Here is a 13,165-nt window from a genome sequence, read left to right on the forward strand (position 1 = left end):
CATGTGGGGACCCTGATAGCCAAACACCTGGAGAGTTCTCTGTCAGTTTGACTTGACTGTGTCTGCCAGCTATCCCTCTGGAAACATCGCCATGCTTCAGATTCCCACATGCTGCAGAGGGAAACCCATCACCTGCCTCTTTAACGACATGCCTAACACCTTCCTGGCTCTGTTCAATGCTGAAGGCCAGGGCTGTGTTTACTACAACTTGAAGAACAGGTGAGTAGGTCAAGGGAAGTCTAGCCTCATGTAGTATCCTTTGAGGTACCTAGTATAGGTGTATAAGGTGGTGACTAAGAGTTCCTAGTTAAAGATGTCTAGGGAGGCACTGAGCCAGGGCCTGTAGATACATGTGGTACGTTGAGGCCCAGTGAGAAGGAACCCAGTCTAAGTTCCCCACTGGGTTCACTAGAACACTAAGCTCTCCATTCTTGGTCAGACATACAGGGTGGTTTATTTTGTTTGTTTGTTTGTTTTTGTTTTTTGAGTCAGGGTTTCTCTGTGTCCTGACTGTCCTGGATCTTGCTCTGTAGACCAGGCTGGCCTCAAACACACAGAGATCCTCCTGCCTCTGCCTTCAAGTGCTGAGATGAAAGATGTGCACCACCAGTGACTGGCGTATACACAGGGTTTTTGTTGTTATTGTTTTTCAGTGCTGAGGACAAGAACCCCATAAATGTTAGGCAAGTATCCTACCACTGAGCAGCATCCCCATTTTTCACCCCTGGAAAAATTCTTTCTTTTTTTTTTAAGATTTATTTATTATGTATACAGCATTCTGCCTGCATGTATCCCTATATGCCAGAAGAGGGCACCAGATCTCACTACAGATGGTTGTGAGCCACCATGTGGTTGCTGGGAATTGAACTCAGGACCTCTAAACCTCTGAGCCATCTCTCCAGCCCCAATTCTTTAGTGGAAAAAATGTCTTACACTAGGAACGGGTAAACAATTTGGTTGTGTATTAATTACGTTACCCATTACTGCAGCAAATTACCTGACATTTACAACTTGAAAGAAAGATTTGCTTTGGTTCACAGTTTCAGAGGTGTTAGTTTGTCATAACACAGTGTATTAGAGTACTTCACATCATATGACCTAGGAAATAAAGAAAGGAGCTTACAGCAAGGGACCAGAACAAAAATACAGCCCTCCTCCAGATAAAACTCAGTGGCTAACTTCCTCCACCTAGGCTTCCTCTTGTCTTTCAGTACCTCCTAATAATGGCATCATATTATGAACCCATAAGGATTAATCTACTGATCAGGACAGAGCACCCAGGATCTGGTCATCTCTGAAATCACAGATAAATACAGAGGCATGGTCCACTAATCCAGGCATATCCAAACTACTCAAGTTGACAGTTCAGATGAATCACCACATTGGGGGGGGTCTCTTAAGAGCAGCACATACTCTTGACAGCTAAGAGTTGGTCTTTTCATAAGTCGTTTTGATGTCGTAGCTCACATTTTGGTGCTTGATATCTTTGTGTGAGGCTACTGGACTACAGAAAAAAATTTGTTTTTCATCCTTTGGGTTTTTGCTGGAACCTATATTATCTACCTCAGCCCGTATCTTCTCTATAGATGCCCCACTAGCATCAGTTGGTGTAAGGAGTCTTAGATGACAGTGGGTGGAAAGGTGAAGCTGCTCACAGGAGTCTTCAGACTCTTCCCTTCCCTTCCTCAGGTTGTTTATGTCAGGTAAACATTCCTTTAGACTGGGGCAGACTCGCGCAGCCCTACCTGTCTGTAGCCTGTCGTGATGAGGCCTTTCAGGGCCTACAAGTAGTTTCTATCTTCTGTATCTCCTAGCTGTCCATATGTCTTGGTTTTGGATGAAGAAGGTGGAATCACAAATGACCAGAAGGGCTACATAGTCCATAAGTGGAGCTGGGCTAACAAGACTGAGACATTGCTCTCTCTGGAATACAAGGTACGCGGGCACCAGGAGTAGGGGGTGGCTTCCATAGGCTATTCACCATCTAAAGGCAAGTACCTGTAAGACAGCACTGCCCCAGTGACTACATGATCTTGTTCAGAGGTCATGAGTCGGTCAATAGGGATCCAGAGTAGGCTTACTTGTTTTTCATCAGCCTGTAGCAACTGTGAGCTGCTTTACTGATCCTTCATGGCAACTTCCTTCCTATTTGTTTTTATTTATATAGTTGCATTTTATTGTAAAATATTCATTTAATGAAGCAACATTTATAGTAGTTGAGAACTTTATTTTTTAATAATTTTATTTTTAAAGAAATTTTATTACATTTATTTTGTGTTATAGAAAACTTGCTAGAAAAGAACCAAGAAATACTAGAAGAGTTAGAGAACTTAGGCTCACTTTTATGCTATCTAGCTTGGACTGAACCTGTGCTCTGTAAGTCCCGCTGCCCATTTGTAATTTCTTACAGTTTTTTAGGCTTACATCAGTTTTGCAATTTCTTACCTACATGGCTATATGCAGGTATTCTTTGTGTTTCATGACTACGGAGGGAAGATTTCACTGTGGTTAAGCATGTTTACAGAAGTGAATGTTATAGGTATCTATTTGGATATTCTACCTTCAGTAAGCAAAAACTTGTGTAATCAGACAGCTAGCACAAAAACAGAATTTGGCATGCTTATGCTATAAGTAAGGCTTTAATTCATTTGTCTCTGTATCTCCGTAACTCTTAGACCAGAATTGTTATTCAGTTATCAGAGTGCGAGACAGCAATTTGACTAAGGAACATACTTAATAAACATACGTGCGCGCGCGCGTGCACACACACACACACACACACACACACACACACACACACACGAGGTCATACCATAACACATATGCAGAGGTCAGGAGACAACTTTGCAGGAGTTAGTTCTCTTCTGTTGTGTGAGTCCCAAGACTTGAACTTGTCTGTCTTGTCAATATGCACCTTTACCTACTGAACCATCTTGCTGACCTTAGAGTTTTTTTTTATAATACCCATTATATGAATTTTCTGAGACGATATGAACAAATGTCTGTTCACCCTAAATAGTGGCATGAATGCATGACCAAAGAAATGGTTCTACCACAGGCCGGCTTGACAAACAAATGAGTTTACTGGAGTTACTTATCATGAGAATTACTTACAAAGTCAAAATGACTCAAAAACAACTAGCTGCATTCTCAGGCATCTATCCCTGGAATGGTTAATAACTCACAAAAGATGTATTCCCCTGGAGTTCTCTACGCAGCTTTTAGGCAGCTAGACAGGTACCAGAGTCTTTCCAGACAGCACAGCTGGTTGCAGTTTCCTCCCAAGAAGTTGTTTATCTCTTGTATAACCTAGGCAGGGGCCCTGTAAATCTTTTAAATTTCAGTTTTCCTGAATTTGTAAGCTTGTTCATTTCCTAAGTGTTTGGAGCCTCCTTCCTCCCTCTAGGACAGTGTTTCAATTCAGAGGAAATTGCTGCACAATAATGCCTATCTGTGCAGACAGGTTGGCTCGTAACAAATGATCTTTCTGCTCAGTCTTTTGAGTGCTAGGATTACAGGTGTGCACCCTCATGCCCAGCTATTTAGCACTATGCCTTATTTTAGTTCACCCTGGACCTGCACAGCAAACGTCTATGCAGTCAAGAAGTAGCCTGGAATAGAAAGCAGCCCATGAGTTATAACATGGAGTGACAGCGTATGATTCAGAGGTAGGGGACAGGGAGGGTTCTAGATAAAATGAAAGAATGAACATTGCTCCTAAAAGCTTTGTGATGGAGGAGCTGGTGTGGCACCTTTTAAGAGTTCATATGTGCTTCCTGTGGAAGAAGGGAACAAAGGAGTAGATGACATAGGGTGGGATGACAGGCACCAGGTATCTGGCTCCGGGGAGTTTGCATGCTGTCTTGAACCAGTTTTAACTCAGATACTGTCTATTTCTAACTACCTTCTTTTTGCCTTCCAAATCCAAGCTACTCTCTGGTATTATTTCTCTTCAACTTGAAGAATTTCTTTGGCCTTTCTATAAACACAGATTATCTGGCAATTAAGTTTGTTGTTGTTTTCATGTGAAAATGTCATTGTTAGAGGATATTTTATGGTATATGAGATTCTAGGTTGGCTTTCTTTTTTCTTTTAACATTTTAAAAATAGTGTTCATTGTGTCTTCCCTCCATAGTTTTGGATGAGAGTCTAATCTGTAGTTAACCAAATCTGTTTGCTTCCTCTGGTTGCTACTTTTTAAAGGTTTTTCTCTTGGTCTCTAGGGTACTGGTTAGTTTTTGTCACTTTGACGCAAACCTAGACATATCTAGGAAGAGAGGAGATCTTAATTAAGCCATTGACTTTTTAAAATGTGTATGGGTACTTTGTCTGCATGTACATCTGTATACCAGAAGATGTTATCAGACAGTTGTGAGTTGTCATGTAGTTGCTGGGAACTGAACTCAGGATCTTTGGAAGAGCAATGAGTATTCTTAACCACCAAGCCATATCTCCAGCCCAAAGGAATTGACTTCCATATTGGATTGGCCTGTATGCAAGTTTGTGGGGGGCATTTTCTTTATTATTGATTGTTGTGGGAGGACACAACACACTGTAATCGTTGCCATCCCTAGGCAAGGTGGTCCTGGGTTGTATAAGAAAGCAAGCTGAAGGACTGGAGAGATGGCTAAGTGATTAAAACCATAGGCTGCTTTCCCAGAAGATCTCAGTTTGATTCTCAGCATCCATTTGGCAGTTAATATCCATTTGTAACTCCGGTTACAAAAGATTCTTCTCCCTCTTCTGGCCTCCATGAACAATGTACACACATGGTGTACAGACATACATATAAGCAAAACACCCATACATATAAAATAAAAATAAGTATTTTAAACGAAAGGAAAGCGAGCTGAACAAGTGATGAGGAGCAACTCAGTAAGTAGCATTCATCCATGGCCTCTACTTCAGTTTCTGACTTCATGTTTCTGCCATACGTGAGTTCCTGTTTTGGCTTCTCTCAGTGATGGACTGTGATTGAGACATGTAAGTCAAACCCTTTCCTCCCAAACTTGCTTTTAGTCAAAGTGGTCTTTATCACAGTTACAGGAAACAAACTAGGACAATTAAAGTTTGATGATTTGTTTAAGAATGTCATATTTATCCTATTCTATTCATTTTTAACCCATTTTAAATTGTAAGTATATGTAAATTCATTTAATCAAATTTGGAAAATCTTTTATCATTTCTAGAATAATACAAAATACAAGTGTGTCCCAGACTTACTCCTATTCTTTAGAGTCTCCAATTATATGTATTGTATACCTTTAAGGAGTGTGTGTGTGTGTGTGTGTGTGTGTGTGTGTGTGTGTGTGCGCGCGCGCCATATGAAGGCCAGAGAGGGCATTGAATCCCCTAGCAGGCAGTTGTGAGATACCTAATATGAATTCTGGGAACTGAACTCTGGTCCTCTTTTAATTAATGCTTTTACTTGCTGACTATCTCATGGGTCTCTCAAACTCTTTTTTGTTGTCATTCTAATTTTGTCTCTTTACTTTCCAGGATCATGTAATTTCTCTTGATCTGTCTCCAAGTTCTCTGACTTCTTGTCTTCTCCTTTTTGCTTTTATGATAACCTTATGAAAAGTTTAAATTTCAGTATTCTAGAATTCTCTTTATTATATATACATATTTATCCTTTTGCAGAGAACTTCCCTTTTAACACAGCATCTTTGAATATTACTAAATCAGGTATCTCAGAGTATATTGTGTGAAGATTTCTGTGTCCTGGTTGTGCCAAACATGGTCAGCTTCAGTCAGTGATCTGTTGCCTAGAGACTGGCTCATGATTTACTAGTCCCTCTGCTACTATGGAATTTTGGGTTACAGACTGCCACGGTTATATTGTGGAATCTTGAAATCATTTCTGAGAATGGTATTGGATATGCTTGTTCTAAAAGGCAAAGAACTTGGTCAGGATGAAGCCAAGACCTTTTCTCTGTCAAGAATAGACAGAACCTTGGGTCACAGCATTTTAAATTTCTCTACTTGTAAGCTGTCTCGAGACTTGTCTTCTCATGCAGGGTTCAGAAACTGGTCAGAGATGTGGCAAAGTTTGTATATAGAATTCTAGACTCTCCTCAGACTCAGTAGCTTTCAGAACTCTTTGTATACTTTACTGTGACTTCTGTTGCTCCTGTTCTGTTCTTTGAATTCCTTCACTAGAAGGTGGTAGTTTTAGCCATGACTGTGACCTCTAGGCTACAGCTTTGAGATGAAACTTCCTCTCATGCTCATCCTTTTTTACGTTTTAGCTCTTCAAAGTCTGCCTGGCTTTGCTCACTCTTCTGAGCCACTAAGTAGTTGTTTTGGGGTTTTTTGTTTTCTTCAACTTTTTAGTTACCTGTGGGAGGGTCAACCTGTTAGGGATTAGTTTAGCTCTACTAGAAGTAGGGCCAGCTGCTTAGTTTTTAGGCTGAGAGCTGGAATGCTCAGTTCAGCCTCAATGTGAAAGGTTAACAAGAGGTAGAGACCAGAGCTAAAGAGCTGACTCAGTGCTGAAGATTGTGCACTGCTCTTTTGGAGGACCTGAGTTTGGTTTCTAACACCCACACTGGATGGCTCACAATGACTTGTAACTCCAACTCTAGGGGATCTAAAAGCCTGCCCCCATGGACACCTGCATTCACATGCATATAACCCCCAACACACATAATAAAAAATACATTTTTTAGAAATGGAAATATCAGCAGATGAATGAGTGGAATGACTAGTGAGGTTACTAGCTAGACCTAGTATAATTAAAGATATTGGTAATGTTTTTTATTTTGTTTTGTTTTTAAACAGGAGCCATTTTAACAGATGAATGCTAGCATCCAGGCATGAACTGTAGAAATGGATGAGGATGAGGATATTGCAAGATTCCTGGGATTCAGGAATGAATATGAGCATTTTAAAGTTAATCTTTAAGTTAGCATACAAAATAATGGGCATGTTATAACATCTTCATGTATATGTTATTATACCCCTTATGGCTTTAGATGTGTTGATATGACTCAATGAAATAATTCTCTGGGTACTTATGACCTTGTTCCAGACCTGGGACAAGAACTTGGAGAGAACAGACATGCCAGTTAGCAAATGATCTCTTAAGAAGAGGAGCCTTGACTGAGTTTATAGAGCATCCATGCTGTGGACTTTAGTAGAGGGCCCATCCCCAGGGAGATTTGTAAGCTTTGTACATGTTTTAGCCCACAAAAGATGCTCAGCACCCTCAGAGAGTGACTGTATTATTGTCTCCAGGCTCAGATAAGGTAATCAATTTCCCTAAATTGCCCAATTGGTAAGAGGCAAAACTGGAGTAGAATTTGGTCCCTTAAGCAAAGCTTGAGTTTCTGAAGACATCTCTATTCTACATTTCTCTATAAGACCCGGATTGGGTAGTTCCTCTTAAGTAAGAATAATCAGCAAGTCTGAAGATGACCAGAGACTTGGCACATCATGGTTTATTGTCTTTTGGGTACTGATGGGCCAGATTCAGATGACAGTATGTTTGAGGCAGAGACTCAGCAATGAGAAAATGAGGCCTTGGTTACTTGTCCAATATCTGGACTAGTAGAAGTAGGAGCAGAATAAAGAGGTCTCTTGATTCAGAACACTCTGGGTGTCTGTAGGTAAAGAGATGCTGTTGGTCATAACACTGAAGACTGAGAAGTGCACAGTGGTGGAGGGTGCACACACTCTGTGACTTTGGATGAAAAATGCTCAGAATTGGCAAACTGTTCAGAACTAAAAGAGCTGCCCTGCTCTACATTCTCTCACACTGTTCAGTTTGGAGGAGAAGGAACATTTATGGTTTAAAAAGACGCTCCTGTCATTAAAAACCTCATTTGAACAGCAGCCACATGACTACTTCATGTTGAAGAGTTTGAGATGGAGAGACTGAACAGCTTGCTAATAGAACAAGACTGAAGTCCTTTGGGGCCTGAGTAGTCACAGCTGTCTGACCCAGGACCCAAGCTGGCATCCCAGTGCAGCCTATAGGACTCAAGCTGACTCACCTGCCTGACACCTGTGCTGCTTTCATAGCTGTTTCCAACAGTGAGTTGGAAGGAATGGAGGAAAGGAACAGGCAAAGAAGGCATTGCCTACTTTCTTGGGTAATCTCCAAAAGGACACTGGTATTCTGTCTTCTCCATGAAAGTTCTAGCAAAAGACCCAGAAAGAGCTTACAAATCTTAGCTCCAAGAAGGGTTTGTACCTTGGGCTTGGAAGAAGCAGGAATCCACAAGTGCTGGTTTCTTTATCTGCAGGTTAATGAGCAAATGAAGTTAACAGTCTTGGGACAGGACTCCATCACTGTCACCTTCACCTCCATGAACGAGACAGTAACAGTCAGTGTGTCGCCCAAAAGCTGTCCCCATGGCATGGTGCATGACAAACGGGTAAGGCGAAGTAAATGAGTAGAGCAAAGCAGGTGGGGCATCTAACCCTGACCAGGGTGTCTCAGCAAAGGCTGCTCAGGGGCTTTCAACCTCCTTTGCAAGACTCTTCCATATCCTCATATGTAAGCAACTCTGAATGGAAAATTCTCAGAAAAAGGTACTGTGTCTGAACTAAGCACACACAGACTGCTTGTGCTTCACTCCCTGAATAACATACTGGAGCAATGAAAGACCTACATTGTACTAGTTAGTATTCCAAGTCATCTAGAGATGACTAAAATACACAGGGAATGTGCATACACGATGGAGAATCCCACACCAATTATACAAGGGACTAAGCACTTTCAGGTTAAGGTATCTGTGGAGATGATCATAACTGAGAATATAGATCCCACAAGAAGAGAGAGGTGGCTGCATTTCCCATTTTTTATTGAGGGGATAAAATAAACAGAATTTTAAGTCCAATCTTTTCCATTCATTGGTCCGACTGTGGCCTGGGCCAAATCAACATCATAGAAAAGATAGAGCAGATGAAGACGATGCCATCCCTAAACTATGAGGTGTCCAAAAGGCAACACTTGGCATGGGAAATAAAATTGGCATGACCTAGAGCTTGTGTGAATGAAGCAGATCACTGCAATTTCCCTGTTGATGCTTTACTGGGATTGGCTTCTAGGACGAGAAGTAGTTTGCCCAGTGACAGTCCCTGTTTGTACTTGTCCACCTATAGGAACTACAAATAGTATCCCTTTCCCCTTCAATGGTGTCCTCGCTGGGATAATAAATTCTAGGGACCTGACCAAGAGACTCTTAAGCTATGGGATATTACCATAGTATGACATAAGCTCTCAGGCTGTCAGAGATAACTGCCTACTCTTGAGTTACACAAAGACATGGGGCAGGTATTCAGTGTAGAATCACAGTATATGAAGAAGATTCATACTCTCCACAGAAGAAATACTCATACTTGATTTACTCATTGTATTTTAATTCCAGCAGCATTTCTCTTTCATTGATTTATTAAATAATTCAGCAAACTTTTATTAACACTTGTAGTGTGCCACAGTAGCTGATGGAGGTGTAGAAATGAAGCCTCATTCTAGTCTCTAGAATTTTCAGTCTAATAGAAGGGACAAAAGTACATATGCCAATTATGAGTCCAGCCTGGCTAATGTCATGTGACAGGCATATGGGAGCTGCTGAGACATGAGGAGAGACAGTGTTCGTCAAGGTTCTCATGAAAACACCGAAGGCACTCAGGTGCTTGTGAGCTAAAGTTATATCAGTTTTAAGGATTATAACTACAGTGGGTTTAGGTACAGTACAGAGTAGAGTGCTTAACTAGCACATGGGAAGCTAGTTCCATCCCCAGCAAGAAGAAACTAAGGGAGGAAGGAAGCAAAGGTGGCAGGCAAGTAGACTAGATGAATGAGCTGAGATGAGTAAGCTTGCATTTTGATGCCTCTCCGGTGTCCATTTGGTTCCAGGTTCTTGCTCTAATGGTCATTGTTAAATACATACTATGTCTGATGATCTCTGAGTGTTTCATGAGAACCATGACATAAGCAACTTAAAGACTATCCCGCCAGGGGGGGGGTAGCGCACGCCTTTAATCCCAGCACTCAGGAGGCAGAGGCAGGCGGATCTCTGTGAGTTTGAGGCCGGGCTGGACCGATAGCCTCCAAAACAATACAGAGAAACCCTGACTCGTAAAAACAAAAAGCAAACAAACAAAAAGACTATCCCAAAGAGCGGAATGAAATGACTCTCAAGTCTGTGCGCACATTCTAAGCCTGGGAAAACGAATTCAAATGTGATTTTGCTTTAGCTTAGTACAACTGTAGTGAGCCAGAATTAGATACCCAAAGCTGTGCTGTTCAATATGGCAGACACAAGTAAAAGTAGCACAAGGCTGTTGAACCTTTGAAGTGCAATGAATACAAATTGATTGATCAAAGATCACAGTAAAAAGTACATTCTGTGTTTCAAAGACTTAATGGGAAAAGAATGAAAATTCTTTAGTAATTGCCAATTTTCATTGTGTGTTAAATGATCATTTTTATATACTGGGTAAAATAAATATATTATTAGAATTAATTATAACTTTAGGATATTTTAAATGTTGCTGCTAAATATTAAAATAGCCCCCATTGTATATCTCCTAGACTGTGCTAAATGTCGAGGGTAGTGTCTCCATCAAGGGGCTCACAAAGGCACAGTCTGACAATGCAGTAGAAGGGTGAAAAGTTATTTAAAATGACACAATAACTCAAAGAACATGACTATCTTGGGGGCATTTAACATAGGGATAACAGGCCAATGCATTAAAATGGCCTCAGAAAACGTGCTGCATTATAGATGACAAACACTGGTGACAGCGAAGGCTGGCTTGCCAAAAAAGCATTGTCTGTAATTGCTTCTATTTAAAAATGCACAGTGTATTCTATAATATACATTTATAACAAGATGAACAGAAATAAATGAATAAATGTAATCATTTCCTATGAGCAACAGGATTTCCAAACTTTGTCCTGAGCATCAGGTTCAGCATTTCAAGTTATTTTTGCATGAACTCCCCAGGCTCAGATAACTGGTCATCTTAGATCCTTGGAACTGACAAAGTTTCGAGGACCAATAAAACTTTCAGAGTATTGGATCTAGCAAAGAGCCCAGGTTATGAAGAGACCATAGGGCCTTACCCTGGGCACTTCTCTGGTTAAGCCCAAGTTTCCCTATCTGTATAGTGATGGCCAATCTGATTTTAACTCCATTCTGGGATTTTCACAGTCCTTTCAAACACACTATGTGTTCTTGTTTGGCTCTGGTTCTGTAAAAATGTATGGCCATCTAGAAAGGCTGGGACTGGGGGAGGGTAGTGCCTCTGACATTGGGAAGCTTGTTAAATGGTTTCCCCAGACACCCATCCCAGAGAGAGTCACCTATCATAGCGACAGGCAGAATGGCAGTCCCAGCTTTTACAGCCCTAAGGCCTGGCTTCACACTAAATATTTCTATCTAGGCAGCACTTTGGAAGCGAGGCGATGCTTTGACTTAAATGCTTTATTAGCCCAGAGTGCCGCTTCAGATCCTTTTTGGAACCAGGGTGGATATAAATTACAAATTAATAAATAAAATTAGCCTAGAAGCAGTGGCTAGGACTGCTAAGAAGGAGGCTGGGACTTACCTAGTAACTGGGGCCATCCTTTACAGGGATCTTGTCTACAGAGAAAAAAGACCAGCTTAGTCTTTGTCCAGAATATCTGTCTACTCATTCCACCTTAGTCGTAAATTCTACAGAAGAAGCTTTCTCATACTTCCACTGTTTTAAGAGGGCAATAGAAAAACCATAGCACCTGCTTCTTAGGAGCCAGTCAAGGGATAAAGGAAGTGAAAAAATGAACAAGACCCAGGCAAACATGATGGGAATGAGTAGTTGTGGATGTTTAGTAGAGAACAAGTCACTAGCTGAGGAAACAAGGGAAGGATTCTTGAGAAAAATACTGACTGCAGTGAACTCTGGGTTCTGAGCATGGCTTTACAGTACCATGGAAGCATTTGACTATTCAGAGCAGCTTCCTCAGAAAACAAGACTGGCACACAGAAGCTTACTGGAAATGACTACTTTGAGAATTAGGGAAGACAGAGGTTGGATTTCAGGGAAGATGAAGCAGAGGCTTCTGAGATACCACAGGAAGTCCAGATGACCCATCAGAGTCATCCTAACTCTAGGTGAAAGGCCTTTGTGCAGTATATGACTCACTGGTCTCTGTAACCTTGGCCAAGCATGGTTTTTCAGCTAGGGGTTGTCCATAGCCAGTCAGTCCTCTGGTAGCTGGCTAGGTGAAAGGATTCTAAGAGATGCATATGCCCTACAGGGAGAGACTGGCAGTGGACACTTCAGAGGAGCCTCTCTGCATACAGTCATTCATAAAGTAGTAACATTTACTGAACACCGTCAGCGTGAAATCAGAGGACACCAAGGCACCATCCTTTACCTCCCAGAAGCTTGCAGTTTAGGGGGACAGAACACATGCACCCAATTGCTTAGTTAAGTGCTAACTTGTCTTGTAGTGACATAGTACAATGGGAGTCAAAGCACTATAGAGTGGAGATCAGAGAAGTCCTCCACAATGGGAGAATCTGAGTCAGGTCTGGCCCTGACTCAGGAAGGACTGGGCCAAGAGGGACAGAGATGTATATTCTAGGCAGAAGGAACAGCCACTTAACCTTCAGAGCAGAGTCAGTCCTGCTGAACAAGGCAGACAGCTCCCTGAGGGCAGGCAACTACTACCCCCAACTCCTTTGCCTTCTTTCAGCCAATTCGCAGAATCAGTACCATGGATGATAAGATGATGAAGATAAACAGAGCCTTGGTTGAGATCAAGAAGCGGTTTCAGAAGACTGTGAGTCAGTTTATGAACTCCGTGTTGCTGGCAGCAGGTAAGGGAAGAACAGTGCACAGGCCTACGAGAAGGCCTCTTAAATCTTGGGTCACCTGTCTTGAAGTTCAGTCTTTCCACCTCTTAAGCTTCAGCCTCCTGAGAGGTAGGGGCACCCAGTATTTTCTAAGGGAGTACCTGAGGACACACAGCTGGGACTGAGATAACTTTAATTTCTGAGATCTCCCCCGCGTGTCTTTAGTGTCTCAGTGCAATTAGGTCACTTTTCTATCCCTCACAGACTTTGTACATCCCTTTGGGTCCTCTCTGCTTTGCTTTGTCCCTTGTACCACCTGTCATCTTTATGACTGGCATTTGCTCCTTTCTCTTCTGCGGGTGATCTCA

At 41.7% G+C, this 13,165-nt stretch overlaps 1 protein-coding gene across 4 annotated transcripts in view; it reads left to right on the plus strand.

The window, feature by feature from the left end:
• The window catches only part of CUNH3orf20 (chromosome unknown C3orf20 homolog), a 50,832-nt gene that overhangs the window by 19,770 nt on the left and 17,897 nt on the right, over window positions 1-13,165 (plus strand). For all 4 annotated transcript variants that reach the window (XM_040738302.1, XM_040738300.1, XM_040738303.1 and 1 more), the window contains 4 exons: window positions 70-219; window positions 1,815-1,935; window positions 8,250-8,381; window positions 12,698-12,821. In XM_040738302.1, coding sequence (XP_040594236.1) covers window positions 70-219; window positions 1,815-1,935; window positions 8,250-8,381; window positions 12,698-12,821 — 527 coding nt within the window. The remainder of the gene's footprint in view (window positions 1-69; window positions 220-1,814; window positions 1,936-8,249; window positions 8,382-12,697; window positions 12,822-13,165) is intronic.

The sequence above is a fragment of the Mesocricetus auratus genome, unplaced genomic scaffold (genome assembly GCF_017639785.1).
Source record: "Mesocricetus auratus isolate SY011 unplaced genomic scaffold, BCM_Maur_2.0 Super-Scaffold_100676, whole genome shotgun sequence".
Classification (NCBI taxonomy): domain Eukaryota; kingdom Metazoa; phylum Chordata; class Mammalia; order Rodentia; family Cricetidae; genus Mesocricetus; species Mesocricetus auratus.